The sequence below is a fragment of the Triturus cristatus genome, chromosome 6 (assembly GCF_964204655.1).
Source record: "Triturus cristatus chromosome 6, aTriCri1.1, whole genome shotgun sequence".
NCBI lineage: Eukaryota > Metazoa > Chordata > Amphibia > Caudata > Salamandridae > Triturus > Triturus cristatus.
The window spans coordinates 956,008,312-956,028,014 of NC_140589.1; the positions used below are offsets into that span (position 1 = coordinate 956,008,312).

At 50.7% G+C, this 19,703-nt stretch overlaps 1 protein-coding gene across 1 annotated transcript in view; it reads left to right on the forward strand.

Moving 5' to 3' along the window:
- Positions 1-19,703, forward strand: part of IGF2R (insulin like growth factor 2 receptor) — a 1,674,612-nt gene that overhangs the window by 1,629,701 nt on the left and 25,208 nt on the right. The window contains exon 47 of the mRNA XM_085611652.1: positions 2,156-2,225. Within this exon, the coding sequence (XP_085467778.1) occupies positions 2,156-2,225 (70 nt within the window). The remainder of the gene's footprint in view (positions 1-2,155; positions 2,226-19,703) is intronic.

Genomic DNA, 19,703 nt, shown 5'->3' on the forward strand with positions numbered 1-19,703 from the left:
ACCTGAATCCCGTGGGCCTCCCACTTCCTAACCTTTGGTAGTATAGTGTAGACCCAGCAATTCCCTAGGCCTAGGCCTATCCTGTGTTTGTGACAGTGGTTCTTATACCACTTACTTAGTATATGGTTTGCGTGGCCCCTAGGGCCTAACTGTATTACTTACCTGTGTGACTTAATGTATGCTGAAATAAGACTGTGTTGTACTTACCTCGAATCTCATAAAGAGTGCTGAGGGTTTGACTAGAATAAATACATTCTATTTTTATATATATCTGTTGTGGTGTCCTTTCATTTGGTATTCAAGGGATTACATATGGTATAACAGCTGGCTTCACATGCCATTCAGAGTTTAGCCTAAGACTGCTCTTGTCCATGCTACCACTAGGATAGCTGGTCTATAAGGTTGACTTTACAACCAATCACCATAAGGGTTGTTTGGACTGATACAGGGTGTACACTAGAATTAGTGACATCATATATCAGGCCAACTTCTCACAGTGCACTCCTAATGTGATGTTACATAATATGGTTTCTGCCTTATTTGGTAACTCATACTGTTTTTATGCCTAATGCTTATGCCCAATGCTAATACCAGTAGTTACTGGTTGTGTTTTTTTCACTATCACTGGTGATTCTAATGGTAATGACAGTGGGCCGCTTGGCCCTGTCCTGTATATAAGTCCCCTGTGAAGTATTACTTAGTGCCAGGTGGCACAGTGTATATATTTGATGTGTTCTAATGTGTTTTATGAGTAATACAAAGGCTATTTTTACATAACCTTGTGTGGAGTTTCTTTCGTGGTGTGCCTATTGGGTCGATGCTGTGTGTGCTGCGCAAACACTTTACACATTGCCTCCGGGATAAGCCTGACTCCTCATGCCAAGCTACCAAGGGGGTGAGCAGGGGTTATCTTCAGCATGTAACTCCCTTGCCCTGACGAGAGTGGTGGTTTCTGCCTGACTTAGGCGCATGCCCTAGCCAACCAGAAATCGCATTCCTAACACTACCCATTTAGTCTTGTATCTCAAAATAGACACCTTCCCTGACCTTCAAAACAACCACCTACCTCCTGTAAACCAACCTGCCTTCGCCTAGTCCATCACTCCCCTGCCCCCATCTCTGCAGTTACTATTGCAGTTTATTTCAGATTATTCAACTGAGGGAAAATGTCCACTTCGAGTGTAAAGTAGAGTGACAGTAGAAGATTCAGGCTTGTTGATCACGATGTATGCCATAGCAAGGCCAGGTTAATAATTAAATAATATATTGTTTAATACTGTGGGTGAGATCATTCCAGGTTATTTGCTGCTTTGTGAAAGCATTAAAATTTGCTAATGTTCTAACCAAAATCCCATGAGGAAGTTCATCAGTCTCCCCAGATGAGTGTCCTGTTTGTGCCTGAGGTGTAGGACACGGGACAGCAAATGCATCTTTGGGTTGTGGAGAGATTCACAAATTGTAAATACATTCCAACATCGAGGGTTAGTCCCAGAAATGTACTCAGATGAATGTTATCAGTTGCCTAAAGAACCTGTACAGATTGACTTGTCCATGTTCCTTTTGAGCATCAATTAGAGACAAGCCTGTGAGAGTTACCCCCAAACGTTAAGACACAAATTGTTCATATTGCAATACTCGTGTCATGACTAGCCCCACACTTCTGTAGAGCTATAAGCATTTATAGCTGTTCTTCTCTTGCCTGGGTATACACACTCAAAAACACCATCAGATTCACTCAGTGATACTCCCATTCATACCCCTGCACACTCCTCTTATTCTCTTACTCATTTTCAATGTGCCATTGAGACTATCACGAGCTAGCACAATAGTCCTGTATTCATCAACTTTTTCTACGTCCTGCACCCATCGTAAAGTGTTATTACATACATTCATAAAGTCTTGCTAAATGTATTAACTCTTCATACTTTCCAAGTTGATTCAATGATTACAAGGACTTATGTATGTCTTTTCCGGTTATATTCTTTCCATTTGCTTGAAGTGAACACTGATGCCATTTCTGAATTCCCTTTATCTATCTTTCCTTTTGTGTTCACTGGTGGGCACCGAAACACAGTACACACTATTCTGTATAAAATAATGTGAGGTACCATATTATATGTTTGTTTTCATTTTGGATGCTTTCTTTTTGTTTTAGAGAAAATGTGATTCAAAGGATAAGCAAGTGCTGTAGAAGAGGATCTAATGTGTCGTATAAATATACAAAGGTAATCTTTTGTACATTGACGTGCATTTAAGCCCCAGCTGTGGATTTTTCTATTGTTAATTGCTCCTACAATTTAAAACTAGAACTTCTTTATAAGGTGATCTCCAAATAGTTTTGAAATAAAAATGTAGACCATATAATATTCATTATCAAGTTCCTACATATCTATATAATGTATTTCTTCATTTCGTATAATGCTACATGGGCAGACATTTCTAAGAAGGTTTATGTAGACACATGAGTCAACTGAGCAAATCCAACTGTCTGGAATATATATATATATATATATATATATATATATACATATATTCACTGAAAAAACCATAGGTTTCACACACGTTATAGTTAGGAATCATCATTTACAAAACCTTGCAAATTCACTTAAAAAACCATAGGTTTCACACATGTTATAGTTAGCTGTACATTTCACTCGTAAAAAACCAATGAAATTCCACGTTATAGTTAGATCAGGTAACTATAACTTGCGTGCCCACAATAAACTGCTGATGACGTCACATATTACATCACTCATGACCTGGTCAGTGACATCACTCATGACATCAATGATGACATCTGAAATTACACATTGTGGATTGCGGTCACGCAAGTTATAGTTACCTGATCTAACTATAACGTGGAATTTCATTGGTTTTTTACGAGTGAAATGTACAGCTAACTATAACATGTGTGAAACCTATGGTTTTTTAAGTGAATTTGCAAGGTTTTGTAAATGATAATTCCTAACTATAACGTGTGTGAAACTTATGGTTTTTTCAGTGAATTTGTACGGTTTTTTAAATGCTAAGTTATGTATTTATTTTTAATTTTTTTTTCTGGTTTTTCACTGTGCGCACACCCTGCGCGCACGGTGCGCTTCACGCACCGTGCGCGCGCTGTGGGCGCTCGGTGCGCTTCACGCACCGAGCGCCCACGTTGCGCAGTCCATGCCGTGCGCGCCTCGCCTTTTTTTACACAGTAACATTTGTTTTTTTCTCCCTTGTGGGTCCTTTAATTTATTTAATAAATGTGATTGTTACTTCTTTATTTTTTTTTTATTTTTTTTTTTGCCGTGCGCGTACGGTAAGCTTACCGTACGCGCACTCCGCGATTTTTTTTAAAAATTATTAAATGTATTTTTCGTACTTTTGGGTCCTTCTTGGACCCCCTGACAAACACTAGTGGGTCTGCAACTCTCTTCGTTGCCCCCTTTTCACGTTCCCCACCTTTGTTTCTCAGTGCGAGAGACAGAAAATGGCGGCCGACACTTCCTGATTTCGACCGATTCGAATGTTTACAGTCATGTAACCACCAATCAGAATTGAGCTCGCGCACGGCACCGTAGGCGTACGGTAAGCGCACGGAGCGCGCTTACAGATATATATATTGATTTAAATGCTATTTTCTCATGAACTACTGAACGGATTTACACCAGACCTACAAAAGGCACATCCTTGACCTGAGGACTACCTCTCTGCCAAATTTCAAGTAATTCTGTTCAGCCGTTCGGGCTGTAGCTCGGACTAAAGGTCCTATGGGAATATGCATGGGGAAAACGCGTTTTGGGACCCCCCTTTTTTCTCAGCCCCCGCTTGACGAATCCCCCCGAGACTTTCAGGGTAGGAGCGGAGCGTAGCGCCCCATTAGTTTTGAAAATTTTGCGAGGATTCGTTGACCGGCGCCAAAGTTATTCCAAATAGAATGTTGCGGATTTCCTATGGAAACACGGTCCTAACTATAACTATCTACTGGCGACCGCCAGTAGATTATATATATATATATATATATATATATATATATATATATATATATATATATATATATATATATATATATATTCACTTATAAAACCATAGGTTTCACACATGTTATAGTTAGGTGGATATTTCACTCGTAAAAAACCAATGAAATTCCCCCCTTATAGTTAGTTCAGATAACTATAACTCGCGCGCCCGCAATCCTCTGCTCATGACGTCACATATTACATAACTCATGACATGGTCAGTGGCATCACTCTTGACATCACTGATGACATCATCCTTGTGATAGAGTGGCGGTCGCGTGAGTTATAGTTATCTGAGCTAACTATAGCGGGGGAATTTCATTGGTTTTTTACGAGTGAAATATCCACCTAACTATAACATGTGTGAAGGTTTTATAAGTGAATTTGCAAGGTTTTTTAAATGCTAATTCCCAACTATAACGTGTGTGAAACCTATGGTTTTTTCAGTGAATTTGTACGTTTTTTAAAATATTTTTCTTTCAATAAACTACGTATTAAATGTTTTATTTTATTTTTAATGGTTTTTCACCGTGCGCACATGGTGCGCGCACCCCCGCGATTTAAAAAAAAAAAAATGTAAATGTTTTTTTCTGCCTTCGGGGTCCTTCAGGGACCCCCTGACAAAGGCTAGGGGGTCAGGAACTCTACCCTGCCCCCTTTTCACGTTCGCCACCTTCCTTTTCCACTCTCGCACTGAAAACAAACAAAATGGCGGCCGACACTTCCTGATTTCGACCGATTCGAACGTTGACTGACATGTAACAACCAATCAGAATTACGCTCGCGCACGTTAGGGTGCGCGCACGGTGCGCGACTATAGATATGTATGTGCTTTTAACTGCAATTTTCTCAGGAACTACTGAACAGATTCACTCCATATATGCAAAAGGCACATCCCTGACCTGAGGACTACCTCTCTGCCAAATTTCAAATAATTCTGTTCAGCCGTTCGGGCTGTACCTTCGACTAAAGGTCCTATGGGAAAATGCATGGGGAAAACGTGTTTTGGGACACCCCTTTTTTCTCGGCCCCCGCTTGTAGAATCCCCCCGAGACTTTCAGGGTAGTAGCTGAGCGGAGCGCCCCATTAGTTTTGAAAATTTCGCGAAGATTCGTCAACCGGCGCCAAAGTTATTCAAAATAGAATTTTGAGATTTCCTATGGAAACACAGTCCTAACTATAACTATCTACTGGCGACCGCCAGTAGATGATATATATATATATATATATATATAGATAGATAGATAGATTCTCTCACACACACACACACACACACACACACACACACACACACTCAGTCTGCTGGTTCCGGCGAGTTTCCCTCTTGGCTGCCCAAGTGCGGGTGGGGCTGTGTGTGTTGTGCACTGGTAAACGTCAAGTGTACGGTTCCAAACAGCAATAGTTGGATCCTGCAGCACTCCGGTGCAGTTATGAAGTGATTTATTTCTCACTACGACAGTGGCACAAGCGCCAACTCGTATCTGAAAGAAACACGTTAGTTAGATTCCTCACCTTAGAATATCCCCAGGCGTCAGGCTGGATCCGGAAAGATTTTTGTAGCAATACCCCTTGCGCGTTGCTAGGCGTCGTCTGCGGCTCCGCGTCCATCGTTGGCGTCGTGCGACGGAATGACGTCGTCGAGTACTTAGACGCCGCCCTCGCGCGCTGACGACAGTTCTTCTTTTTTCCGCGCCAGACAGCGCCGATCCGGGAAGAGCTTACCCCTTAGTCACTTTTTGACTAAACGTTTTTGACTACTTTTTTGGTCTTCTGTCAACTCGACTCTGGTGCCGGTAGGATGCCTGGGTTTAAAGCCTGTGACTCCTGTCATCGACTGATGTCGGTGATGGACCACCATTGCCGGTGCCTTTACTGCCTAGGGGCCGACCACGACGCGGAGTCGTGCCTCGATTGTCAGGCCTTGACCTCGAAAGCTAGGCGGGAGCGGTCCCGTAAGCTTCTCGAGCTTCGGCACTCGGCTCCGCGCCATTCTCGGTCCCGGTCCAGGAGGAGGTCCAAGGACCAGTCGCCGAGCCGCAGCCACCATCATCGCTCGTCGGGCTCAAAGTCTACGGGTAAGTCGAAGCGCTCGAAGAAGTCCAAGAGGCGACACCGCTCTTCGGACTCCCCTCACTGGTCGCGCGACTCGGCCGAGGGTCTGGGTGGTCCCACCCCTGCGGCTCCGTCAGAGCCGCAGGTGCCGCGTCCGTCTCCATACCCGCCGATCTCTGGGACTGACGCGACTCTGGCGGAGGTCAGTGCTTTCCTCTCGGTCATGAGGGGCCTGGCTCCGCCGTCGACGCGCGGCGCGGCGCGCCTTCGGGCCCCGCGGGCTCGACTGGGCGACCTCGCGTGCCGGAGGCTTCGTCCCCGGCGCCGTCGACGACTTCGGTCCCGACGCCGCAGATCCCCCGAGGGATCCAGGCCTGGATCTCTGCCGGCGCCGGTTGACCTCACGACGCATCCTCCGCCGGTGCCGACACCGGTTCCGCATCCGGCGCCGTCCCCGGACAATGCCGTTCCCCGGTTTAGCCCCGGTCCGGGGCCGGCGCGACGCCGCACCCAACGCTGATGGATGAGCATTTTATCTACCGCCTGTAGGAGAGTAGGGTCTGCTTTCTATGTTCACCCCCACTTTTTGCTTTTGCTTTACTGGTTTTCGACTTAGATGTGGCTGTGGGCCTGCTAATCAGACCCACAGCCCTGCTGTTCTCTCTCTAAATTGATACTATGTACTTTAGGTGCATAACCCATTTGGATAGGATCACCTTATTGGCCCCTGTACAGTGTACCTTAGGTACCCAGGGCATAGGTGTACCCTAGGCCTACCAGGGGCTGCAGCATGTATTATGCCACCCCTGGCCTGGCCTTCCATTATGACACAACTGGCTGATCACTCAGCTGGGGCAAGGTCGTGTAATCACTCCTTGCTTAGGTGTAGTATTCCTATACCTAACTTACATATAGACACATGTGTACCCATCAGCCACTCCTATGGCAGGCCTTAACAATCCTGGAGGCAGAGTGCCTGGTAACATGTGAGATGGTGCTCTAGCATGAGCTGAGCCTGTCTGCAGCTTTCGGAACCATGTCCTTATAGCTGTTCTATGATATAGCCTACCCTATACTCTTAAAGTGCCTTATAATCTTAAACGGTTATGGTAACTATGGTTTGGCTTTATCAAAACATGTCGTGTAAGGTGTCTAACACTTTGGAATAATACCCCCATCCCATTTCTGGGGATGAGGATATTATCCCTCCCTTCTAGAGGGAGAAGACATGTTGTAACCTACTTACCCGGTTAAAGTTAACCAGAGCCCCAGCATCACAAAATGGATGCTGCTGCCACAGACACGAGTCTGACCTCCTGCTGCTGGGAGTGATCCCGGCAAGGGAGGCTTGGACAATAGGTTTCCTGCCTTGGGAGGTGCGAGCACCACCCCAGACAGGCCTTAGTGTATTGGGGCAGGGAGGGATGAAAAGAATGAGACATGCCTGGGGCACACAAGGTGTCCCGTGCATAGTCCAGTTCAAACCGGTGCTGGGGCACTCCAGCCCCAGTCCTGGCGCGAAACTGGACAAAGGGAAGGGGGTGTAACCACCCCCCTCCCAGGTCCCACCCATAAGGCGTGACCTAGCAGGTAACCCAGCCCCCCAGATTTGGATAAGAGTGGTAGCTGGGCCCCAGGAGATTAGATTATCCTGAACCTGCAACTTGAACAGAAACTCTGGACCTTCGACATTCGACGAAAGAAGAAGACTGAAGAATCTCCCTTGTGGCCAAGGAGTGGCTACCCTGTGCAAACAGGCACCATCAAGAGACTACCCTTTGCTTTGCTGAAGTTCTACGAGGGACCGACTGCAGAGCCCGACCAGAGCCTTGACTTCCAGATTTCTCCGACCCTGATCCACATCCACAGCCGAGCTGAGATCCGTGGAGGCGACGAGAGACGTGGGACCGGCTACCTGGGAAAAGTGGCGAGTATCTTCCAGCGCAGCTTCTGAGGCACCCTCGAAGTTGTGCACCGGGGATTGAGAAGTCCCAACCCCAAGCACCATCTGCACCGAAGATCAGCCCCCCACACTCCACGAGTCCTGCGTGGGGCCCTTCTGCATTTTCCTGCTTGCCGCGTCTGTCCGGTTGCTTGCCCGTTGGCTAGTGGCCTTTGTGACGACGCTCCCTGAAATCTTCACTGCTGGTTTGGCTCCTCCAGACTGGCTCCCGCTTCCCTGCAAAAGAGAAGCACCCCAGACCTTCCTGGTCTGCACCAGAAGCAAGTCCTCCGTTCTTCGTGGGTTCCGCTTGCCAAGGCTTGGTGAGTCCTAGTTCGACTTCGACGCCGCCGACAGCAAGAGCCTTCGTGGGACAGCTCGCCTCCTGGTCCTGGTCGTCCTCGACGTCTCCTGGTCCCCGTGGCTGCAGCGACAAGCTTCACCTTCACCTGCAATCTTCACGACATCGCCTGGTTCCTTCCTGGTTCCACGTGGTCACTGGCTAGTGACCTTGACTCTGTCCCTTCTGCTTGCAGGTATCCTCTCTTCTTGATCCCAGCCTTGGGATCCACCGGACACTCTTCACTGACTGCCTGTCAGCAACTTTCCTTCAGGCATCCATAGAAGTCCACGACGAAACCCGACGCAAGTTCACACCTATGCACCCGCAGTCCGTGGGCTAGCTAACTTGGGTACTTCGGTGCTCACAAGGGTAGTGACTATCCTAGGGTCTAGTTTCCGAGTCTCGACTCTCTAGCTGCTTCAGAAGTGTCCTTAAACTGTTAATTTCTAACTATTAGTAATTCTATCGACTTTTACGCATTACGCGTGAGTGTTTCCACTCTGCACCTGAATCCCGTGGGCCTCCCACTTCCTAACTGTTGCTAGTGTAGTGTAGCCCCAGCGATTCCCTAGGCCTAGGCCTAGGCCTATCCTATTTCCGTGACAGTGGTCCTTATACCACTTCTTTAGTATATGGTTTGCGTGGCCCCTAGGGCCTAACTGTATTACTTACCTGTGTGACTTAATGTATGCTTAAATAAGACTGTGTTGTACTTACCTCTAATCTCATAAAGAGTGCTGATGGTTTGACTAGAATAAATACACTTTATTTTATATATATATATCTGTTGTGGTGTCCTTTCATTTGGTATTCAAGGGATTATATATGGTATCACAGCTGGCTTCACATGCCATTCAGAGTTTAGCCTAAGACTGCTCTTGTCCATGCTACCACTAGGATAGCTGGTCTATAAGGTTGACTTTACAACCAATCACCATAAGGGTTGTTTGGACTGATACAGGGTGTACACTAGAACTAGTGACATCATACATCAGGCCAACTTCTCACACCGCCCAGCTCTGATCATTCCTCCTGTTTATCAGGAATCGGATGACGGGGCGGCTGGGAGGGATCTGAGGACCCTATGGCCAGACAGGCCCAACTTTCACTGGACTGGGCAGACGAACTGGGGGATGCCAGTGGTCTGGACACCTCCCCGGACGCTGGTTTCATCTCTCCTCCAACTGTGGCCTCGGAGGAAGGTGCAGCTTTCTCAGTGGTGCTGCCAAGGCAGCCGAAGCCCTTGGGCTCGAGTTGCCTGCTGTAGCCGTGAGGACTAACATCCTCACAGAGGTGCTTCAACCGTCAGCAAGCTCCACAGAGCCTCTTCTGCAGTTCAATGAGGCCCTCATAGACGTTCTGCAGGGCACTTGGTCCAAGCCCTCCACAGTTAATCCTGTGGATCGGAACGTGGCCCGGCGCCACCGCCCTGTTCCAGGTGACCCCAGTTTTCTGTCCCAACACCCCACCCCCGAGAGTCTGGTTATCCAGGCCTCAACTTCCCAATCCTCCTTCCCGTCCGCTCCTCCGGATCGGGAATCCAAGAGGTTGGAGCACTTCGGAAAGAAGCTGTTCTCTTCCCTGAGTTTGGGCCTGCGGTCTTTGAACACCGCTTGCCTCTTGGACCGTTTCTCCCACTCTCTGTGGGATGCGGTGGAGGACGTGCTGCCCCTGTGCCCGGAGGAGGGCCGGACACGACTCACCCAGGCGCTTGCTGATGGGCGAGATGCAGCACGACATGCCATATGGTGTGGACTAGACACCACAGACTCGCTGGGGTAGGGCAATTTCCACCACGGTGGCCCTCCGGCGCCACGCCTGGCTGCGGTCCACGTCTTTCTCGGGGGATGTCCAGAGTACCCTCATGGATATGCCCTTTGATGGCACTCGCCTTTTTGGTGAGAAGGCAGATAGTGCGCTGGCTCGTTTCAAGGACTCCCGGGCTACGGCCAAGTCCTTGGGTCTCTTAGCCCCGCGGCCGCAAACTTCCGCCTTTCGTCCCTTTCGTGGCCAAGGAAGGGGCGCCTCCTCATATCCGCCTAGCGACCGGCTGCAGAACCAACCTGCACGCGGACGTGGATTCCGCCGAGGCGGTACTGGAGGACAACGTGCCGGTCAGTCCACATCCACCCTGGCAGCATCCGCCTCAAAGCCCTCCTGGTCCGAGCTTTCAGGCCCATTCCACGCCAGTGGGCGGCAGAGTTCGCCATCACCTGCTCCACTGGCGCTCCATCACTTCGGACAGGTGGGTGCTGCAAATCGTCCGAAGGGGATACTCCCTCCCCTTCGAGACGACCCCTCCAGCCATGCCACCGCAGTGCCATCGTATGTCGGGGGATCACTTGAATCTGCTGCGGGAGGAAGTTACGGCCCTCTTGGAAAAAAGAGGCCGTCGAGCGCGTTCCTGGTCCAGAAGTAGGTCGTGGTTGCTATTCCCGCTACTTTCTGGTTCCCAAGAAGGGCAAAGGGGGCCTATGCCCTATCTTGGACCTCAGGAGCGTCAACGCCTTCCTCCGGAAGGAACGGAAGATGCTCACTTTAGCTCAGGTTCTTGCTGCCCTCGACCCTGGAGACTGGATGGTAGCGTTGGACTTGCAGGACGCCTATTTTCACATCCCCGTCCTGCCGACCCACCAGCGTTACCTGCGGTTCACGGTGGGCCAGGAGCACTTTCAGTTCACCGTGCTCCCCTTCGGCCTCACCAGTGCCCCTCGGGTGTTCACGAAAGTGATGGCGGTGGTCGCAGCTCACCTGCGCAGATCAGGGGTTCCATTCTTCCCCTATCTCGACGACTGGCTGTTGAAGGCGGGCTCGCCCCAGCAAGTCGTCTCCCACCTCCAGACTACGGCCGACCTCCTGCATTTGCTGGGGTTCTCCATCAATGTGCCGAAGTCGCACCTGAGTCCCTGCCGGAAGCTCCTCTTTATCGGAGTGGTTCTAGATTCGGCGCAGTTCCGGGCCTATCCTCCGGAACAGCGGGTCCGGGATATTCAGGCTCTGATTCGCATCTTTCGGCCTCTATACTGGGTTTCGGTCAGGTTGGTGCTGCGACTTCTGGGGCTGATGGCCTCCTGTTGGTGCATTACACCAGGTGGCGAATACGGGCTCTGCAGTGGGACCTGAAGTTTCAGTGGGCCCAGCATCGAGGCAACCTGTCCGACCATGTCTTGATCTCGGAGGGCACTGCGAAACAGTTGCAGTGGTGGCTCACGGACCGCGATTGGGTCAGCGGCAGATGCCTCTCCCTACCCCAACCGGAGCATGTAATAGTGACGGATGCGTCCCTCCTGGGATGGGGGGGACCATATGGGAGAGGCGGAGATCAGAGGCCTCTGGTCTCCGGCGGAGTCTCAACCCCATATCAACTTTTTGGAACTGAGAGCAATCCGGCTTGCACTGAAAGCCTTCCTTCCCTCTGTCCGGGAAAGTGTCGTGCAGGTGTTCACGGACAACACCACCGCCATGTGGTATTGCAACAAACAAGGCGGGGTGGGGTCGTGGACCCTTTGTCAGGAGGCTCTGCGCCTCTGGACATGGCTGGAACACCAGGGCATCATCCTGGTGGTTCAACATCTGGCGGGCTCTCTGAACGCCAGAGCAGACGAACTCAGCCGCCGGTGCATGATGGACCACGAATGGCGTCTGAACTCGGACGTGGCGCAAGGTCTCTTTCTGCAGTGGGGAGAGCCTTGGTTAGATCTATTCGCCACCGAAGAGAATGCGCAATGTCAGCAGTTCTGCGCGTTGGAATTTCCAAGGCGGCATTCGCTCGGAGACTTTTCGTCGCGAGTGGAGTTGCGGTCTGTTGTACGCCTTTCCGCCTATACCACTTCTGCCCAGAGTGCTGAAGAAGATCAGGCGCGACCGGGCCCAAGTCATCTTAGTTGCTCCGGATTGGGGCAGGAAGGTACTGGTATCCCGAGCTACTCAGTATGTCAATCGATCCTCCGGTACGACTGCCTCTTCAGGAGGACCTTCTGTCGCAGCAGCAGGGGACGGTCCTCCACCCGAACCTGTCCAGCCTCCACCTCCATGCGTGGAGATTGAGCGGCGACAGTTGATGCCATTTGACTTGCCTCCTGAAGTCTGAGACGTCATTCTGGCAGCCAGGCGTCCCTCCACAAAATCGGTATATGCCTGCAGGTGAAACAAATATGTGGCATGGTGCACAGCAAAGGCTGTGGATCCCCTTTCCGCCCCTCTTTCTGAGGTTTTGCTCTTTTTTCTTTCTTTGGCCCAGCAGGGCTCTGCTCTGGGCACCTTGAAAGGTTATCTTTCTGCAATCTCTGCTTTTTTACGGCTTCCTGATCAGCCTTCTCTTTTCAAATCTCCTGTTGTTTCGCGTTTTCTTAAAGGCATTACTCACATGTTCCCTCCTGTCCCCTTCGGTCCCCTTCGTAATGCCTCAGTGGGATTTGAATCTTGTCTTGACCTTTCTGTTGTGTGCTCCCTTTGAGCCTCTTCACAATTGTCCCCTTCGTCTTCTGACTCTTAAGACTGCTTTCCTGGTAGCTATCACCTCGGCTAGACGGGTGAGTGAGCTCCAGGCTTTGTCATCTAAGCCTCCTTTTCTTTCTGTTCATTCAGGCAAGGTTGTCCTCAGGACTCGTCCTTCCTTTCTTCCAAAAGTGGTAACCCCCTTTCACATCGGGCAATCTGTCACATTGCCCACCTTCTTTCCGCCTCCGCATCCTTCGAAAGAGGCTCCACCATCTGGACCCCAAACGTGCGCTGTCCTTTTATTTGGACCGCACCAAACAGTTCTGGGTGGACGACCAACTTTTTGTTGGATATGTAGGTGCTAAGAAGGGGAGGGCTGTACACAAGCGGACCATCCCACGGTGGGTCGTATTGTGTATAAAGGTTTGTTACTGCTTGGCGAAAAAGGACCCTCCTGTTGGGCTGAGAGCCCATTCCACCTGGGCCACAGCGGCGACTAGTGCCCTGGGAGGGGGAGTTCCCTTGCAGGACATCTATCAGGCGGCGACGTGGGCCTCACTGCACATGCTTGCCAAGCACTATTGCCTGGACAGCCAAGTCCGGAGATATGGCTTCTTTGGCCGTTCTGTTCTCCAGGACTTTCTGGTGTGATCTTGGTTCGCAGACCCTCCACCGGGGTTGGTATTGCTGGGGTATCAATTCTAAGGTGAGGAATCTAACTAACGTGTTTCTTTCAGATGAACAAGTTACTTCTCTTCGGTAACGATGTATCTGTAAGAAACATTAGTTAGTTAGATTCCTCACCGACCCACCCATCCTCCCCGTTCTGCGAACCGACATCTAGGGTTAAGGTTATCCTTTTCAGGGCCCTAGACTTTTTTGGCACCAGTGTCGGTCTCTTGCATGGCTCTGCATTCCTGGTGCGGAAAGCTATGTACAAGAACTGACGTCAGCGCGCGAGGGCGGCGTCTAAGTACTCCGACGTCATTCCGGCACACGACGCCAACGACGGACGCGGAGCCGCAGATGACGCCCAACGACGCGCAAGGGGTATTGCTAGAAAAAAATTCCGGATCCAGCCTCACGCCTTGGGATATTCTAAGGTGAGGAATCTAACTAACTAATGTTTCTTACAGATACATCGTTACCGAAGGTAAGTGCCAGACACCGAAAGGCGTATATAAATATATTCATAAAATACAGGTGTACGGTATACAGCATTAAATACAGCAGTAGACATATACTCCCCCACAGAACTTCACTCGAGGAGTCACCCTCATTTGGAGTGTCCTTAGATGGTTCAGGCTCCTCAGCTGTTGTCAGTGGTGCATGTAGTTGGGGACTAGTTTGGTTGGGGGGGGGGGGGGGCTTCAGGTCCCTTCAGGTCATGCACCGCTTCTAGTATCTCAGTCTCGGTCTGCATAGCAATATAGGTGATCAGCAGGGCCCAAATATTTTTAGGCAGAGATTGTGCCAGGAGGATCTCCCAATAGACAGCAAATTGCTCCTGGCTATATGTCACATTCTGTAACCTTCTTTTGATTTGGGACCGGGCGGTCTACCCCAGTGTATGCCCCCTCCCCTACGTTTAGCCAGGAGGTGCAGCATGCAGTCAGTCGTCTGGCCACTAAGAGGGACCTCTTTCATGTATCCTGGCAGGGCCGTCTGGGGCATCTGCTATGGGCAGTGACCCGTAAAGAAGCCCATAATTCTGTAAACATCTGGTGTAAGAAAGTGGCAGTAGGCACTTCACATGGCAGACCTTTTAAATTCTCCACGAGTTCCATCCTGTACATTTGGATGGGAGTTCAGTATGTCCTGGGGAGGAAGTTAAAATGAATTAATCTACACCTATTGTTGGGCGAAAGGGTACCAGCCTGAGCACAACAATTGCACAATTAGAGTGAATCGTGTGGTCCCGGAGTTGCGTGCTGCGGAAGGTGTGTGTGTGACTGAGCCGGATGAGATTGTGGAATGTTTCGCCGACCACCTCCGGGCTGTGTACTCCCCAGTGACTGACAGAGATGAGGACGACTCTCGCCTTCTACTGAGGGATATTGCCTTGCCCGGCCTGTCCGTTGAGGACCGTGAGCGGCTGGACGCCCCCTTGTCGGCGGATGAAATAGCGACCGCGATCCGCTCCCTTCGCTCGGGCAAGGCTATGGGTCCCAACGGGCTGCCCATTGAGCTATATAAATTGCGCCCTGATAAGCTTGCGCCCTTCCTCAGTCGCATGTTCCGTGAGTCTCTCGCGGCGGGTTCCCTTCCGGCTGACCAGCGTTTGGCCACGATAGTCGTGATCCCCAAGGAGGGCAAGCCGCGAGACCGCTGTACTTCCTACCGGCCTATTTCACTGCTAAATGCAGAGCCTAAAATCCTGGCGAAAGTCCTTGCCAATCGTTTGTTGAGCGTCGTGTGCGATCTTATTCATCCGGACCAATGCGGCTTCATCCCGCACCGCAACACCGCTCTTAACTTGCGGCGTCTTCACGGCGCCCTGGCCAGGGCGGAGCTCCTCTCCGAACCGGCCGTGCTGGTTTCTTTGGATGCCACGATGGCTTTTGACACCATCGAGTGGCCATTCCTCTGGGCTGTCTTGGCTAAATTTGGCTTTGGGGAAGGATTTATTGGCTGGGTGAAGCTTCTTTACACGGGACCCATGGCTCAGGTGGTGGTGAATGGGCGCGTCTCTCGGCCCTTCGCCCTCGGCAGGGGCACGAGGCAGGGGTGCCCGTTGTCCCCTTTGCTCTTTGCTCTCGCCCTGGAGCCACTCGCTGCTTGGCTCCGCTGGGAGCCCTCGCTTAGGGGGATCCGGTGGGCCCCGGGCTTCGAAGATCGGGTCTCGCTGTATGCGGACGATATTCTCCTGTATCTCACCTCACCGCGGCAGTCGCTCAACGTCCTCTTTGACGTTCTGACTTCATTTGGGAACAATTCGGGTCTCACGATCAATTGGTCTAAATCCTGCGTCTATCCCATCTCTGGTGGTCCTCCTCTCCTTCCGCCTCGGCTTCCGATCCAAATATCTCTGAGCGGCTTTAAGTACCTGGGGATATACGTTTCGCTGGACCCGGTGGCTCGCTATGAGCAGAATCTCCTGCGTCCACTCCGGCGATTGCGGGAGGACACGGCCCGGTGGTGCAGGCTGCCCCTGTCCCCGCTGGGTCGGGCCGCGCTGTTCAAAATGATGTCCCTTCCCAGGTTCCTCTATGCACTCCAGAACTCCTTCGACGTTATCCCGGTGGCTTACTTTCGGGAGGTGGAGAGCCTGCAGAGGAGAGTGGTGTGGGACGGGCGGGCGCGTATTGCTCTTGCTAAGCTTACTCTCCCCTGGTACGACGGGGGCATCGCGCTTCCTGACATTCGCAGGTACTATTGGGCCTCGCAGCTATCGGCCATTAACCATGCCACGTATGCGCCTGGCTTGAATCCGACGTATGAGATGGACAAGTTCCTGCTTCCCGGCGGGAACTATAACAGGGCACTTTACTCCCGCTCGGCTGGCCGGACCCTTACGGGTCCTACTAAGATTGCGGTGCGGACCTGGAGGGCTGCCACTGCGGCCACGGGCTGGAGTGAGCGACTAACATGTGCTACTCCTTTGTTTGCCTCCGACCGCCTGGGCAGCCTCTGGACTACGAAGGGGTTTGACCAGTGGGATACGATTGGTATCAGCAAAGTGGGAGACCTGTGGCATAAGGGCACGGTTAAGACTTTCGCGGCGCTCCAGGCCGAATACGAGCTTACGGACAGGGAGTTCTTCCGCTATGCCCAGGTTCGACACGCCCTGCTCTCGGTCTTTGGGGAGGGGACCAAGATCCCGGTTTCCTCGCCCCTCGAGGACCGCATACTTGACGGACATGTCCCTGACAGTACCATTTCTTTAACTTATAAAAAACTGATTAATCATCGGGCTGACCTCTTTGTGCGCCTCCGGGAGGCTTGGACGGGGGATGGGGTGGAATTGGACGACGAGGACTGGCAGTCTGCACTGTCGTCCCCCAAGGAGGTCGCCATTCCAGCCCGTCTCCGGTTGGTACAGCTCAAGATTCTTCACCGGGTGTATGTGACGGGTCCTCGCTTGGTCTCGATGGGATTTTCCGACGACTGGCTCTGTAGGCGGGGTTGTGGGCTCAGCGCCACCTTTCTCCATATCCTGTGGGAGTGCCGCGAGGTGGCGGACTACTGGCGCCGGGTCCATACGATTATGGGACAGGTCACTGGGGTTGTGCTGCTGCCGGAGGTGCGTCGCTGTGTCTTGAATGTGTGGGAGCCCAATGATTACAGCGCGGCTCAGACTCGGTGGGCGGCCCTGGGGAACATGATTGCCAAGAGAGATATAGCGCAGCTTTGGGGCGCCCAACGGCCGCCCACCGTGTCAATATGGAAGGAGAATATGGACTGGTGTATGTTCAGGGAGAAGACTGTGTATGTGGCCCGTGGTAAGCCGGGGGCATGGGGTAGAATCTGGGGGCAATGGAATGCGTATCGCGGGGGTATTTGTACGCCCCCCCTGGTGGACACCGATATCGCCATGTCCCCCTGACCCTTGATGGTTCCTGGCACCTTTTGTAATAACTACATATGGACGTTCATCTTCCTTGACCCCCCCCCCCCCGTCCCCAGCCTCCCGGTACTCCTTCCTTTTGCCGACTGCTTAATGGTCTGCACTGGAGTTCCCCGGAGGAAGCCTGACCCGCACTGTTTGCCCTTATGCCTCGCCTTTTGTTTCTCTTTTAGTTTTTGTGTCTGTTGGACTTAAGTCTCCTGTTCCTTTAGAACTATCCGGAGCCACTAAAGGGCTGCGCCCCGGGACTTGACTGCAGCCTTGATAAATGTATATTTCATTCTGTACCTAGCGGCCGGCCCTGGTGGTTGTAGGCCCGTGCTTGTAACCGAATTATTGCTCAATAAAAATTTAAAAAAAAAAAAAAAAAAAAAAAAAATTGCACAATTGATCCTAAGAGATTGGGCAAGTTGTGTCCCGGAACTGTCTCAGGGACCCTCCCTTGCCTCTTGGCATAGAGCCGCGAGATAAGTCTTCATGAGGACGAGTTTGTGAGTATGTTGTCCGGAGCATGCAGTGTTGGAGGGGATTCAGGAAATTGCTGTGCAAGCACAGAGGGCTGTGTTGAGCTGATGGTAAAGTAGGACATCCAGGGCTGTATGCGATGGGTCGGCCATTATGCTTTGTGACTGGAGGAACGGCTCCTCAGACTAAGGGTCACCAAACGTGTTGAGGCTCAGTCGGTGGACACACTGACAGGTATCCTCGTCATTCATCATGGAGGGTGCAGGATTCTTGGCCAGCAGTATGCTGGTTGTGTCAAGACAATGTGCTTGTGCTAGTCATCATAAGCAATCGCACGCCCATAGCATGCACAGTACCGTGCCCGCTTCAGCACAAGGACATCTGGTTGGCAAATAAAGCAAGGTGGTCAGTGGGCAGGAGGTCACATTGTCAGCTTCTATTACACTGTGCAGTTGGAACAGAGCCGGGTGTATCAAGAAATGTGCATACTTGGCGCGGGCACAATAGAAATATAGTTGGCTTCCTGATGGAAGGGTAGGGTCTGCTTTTCCCACTCGTGGCTATTTGCCAGTCCACATCAGGGCCACCAAGTTAGAGCGGAGCTGCCTGAGGAGAGGTCTTGTTGTGGATTGGGATGTTGATAAACAGATAGAGGAACTTGGGAAAGACAACTATTTTGGCAATGATAATCCTTCCCGCTACAGAGAGGTAGTCTGGACCAGGCTGGGATCTGTTCCCTCAGCCAGACCATGGCCCGGCTATAATTAGTCACCAGAATTTGTTAATATCCCTGCTGAGCCATATGACTAGGTATCAGACCGGCTCCGTTGCAAATTGAAGTGAATATTCAGATTAAAATTGTTCAGTTGCTGGGATGAGTGGGAATCGGATTATCAGGGCAATATTAGTCCGAGGATCATGGACACAGAGTGTAACAGAATCCGCATACATGGATACAAATACTCTGCGGCCAGTAAAGGCAAGTCTGACCAAATTAACTACATACATGTCAGTAGTGATGTCCTCTCCATTCAATGAAGCCTGTTTATACCTCTACTATATTGAAACTTTGCACTCATTTCATGTTTTTTTCTTTCTTGTGTGAGAAGTTGGCCTGATATGATGTCACTAATTCTAGTGTTCACCTTGTATCAGTCCAAACAACCCTAATGGTGATTGGTTGTAAAGTCAACCTTATAGACCAGCTATCCTAGTGGTAGCATGGACAAGAGCAGTCTTGGGCTAAACTCTGTATGGCATGTGAAGCCAGCTGTTATACCATATGTAATCCCTTGAATACCAAATGAAAGGACACCACAACAGATATATATAAAAATAGAATGTATTTATTCTAGTCAAACCCTCAGCACTCTTTATGAGATTCGAGGTAAGTACAACACAGTCTTATTTCAGCATACATTAAGTCACACAGGTAAGTAATACAGTTAGGCCATAGGGGCCACGCAAACCATATACTAAGTAAGTGGTATTAGAACCACTGTCACGAACACAGGATAGGCCTAGGCCTAGGGAATCGCTGGGGCTACACTATACTACCAAAGGTTAGGAAGTGGGAGGCCCACGGGATTCAGGTGCAGAGTGGAAACACTCACGCGTAATGCGTAAAAGTCGATAGAAATAGTAGTTATTAGAAATTAACAGTTTTAGGACACTTCTGGAATAGCTAGGAGTTCGAGACTTGGAAACTAGACCCTAGGATAGTCAATACCCTTGTGAGCACCGGAGTACTCAAGTTACCTAGCCCACGGGCTGCGGGTGCATAGGTGTGAACTTGCGTCGGGTTTCGTCGTTGACTCCTATGGATGCCTGAAGGAAAGTTGCTGACCGGCTGTCAGTGAAGAGTGTCCGGTGGATCCCAAGGATGGAATC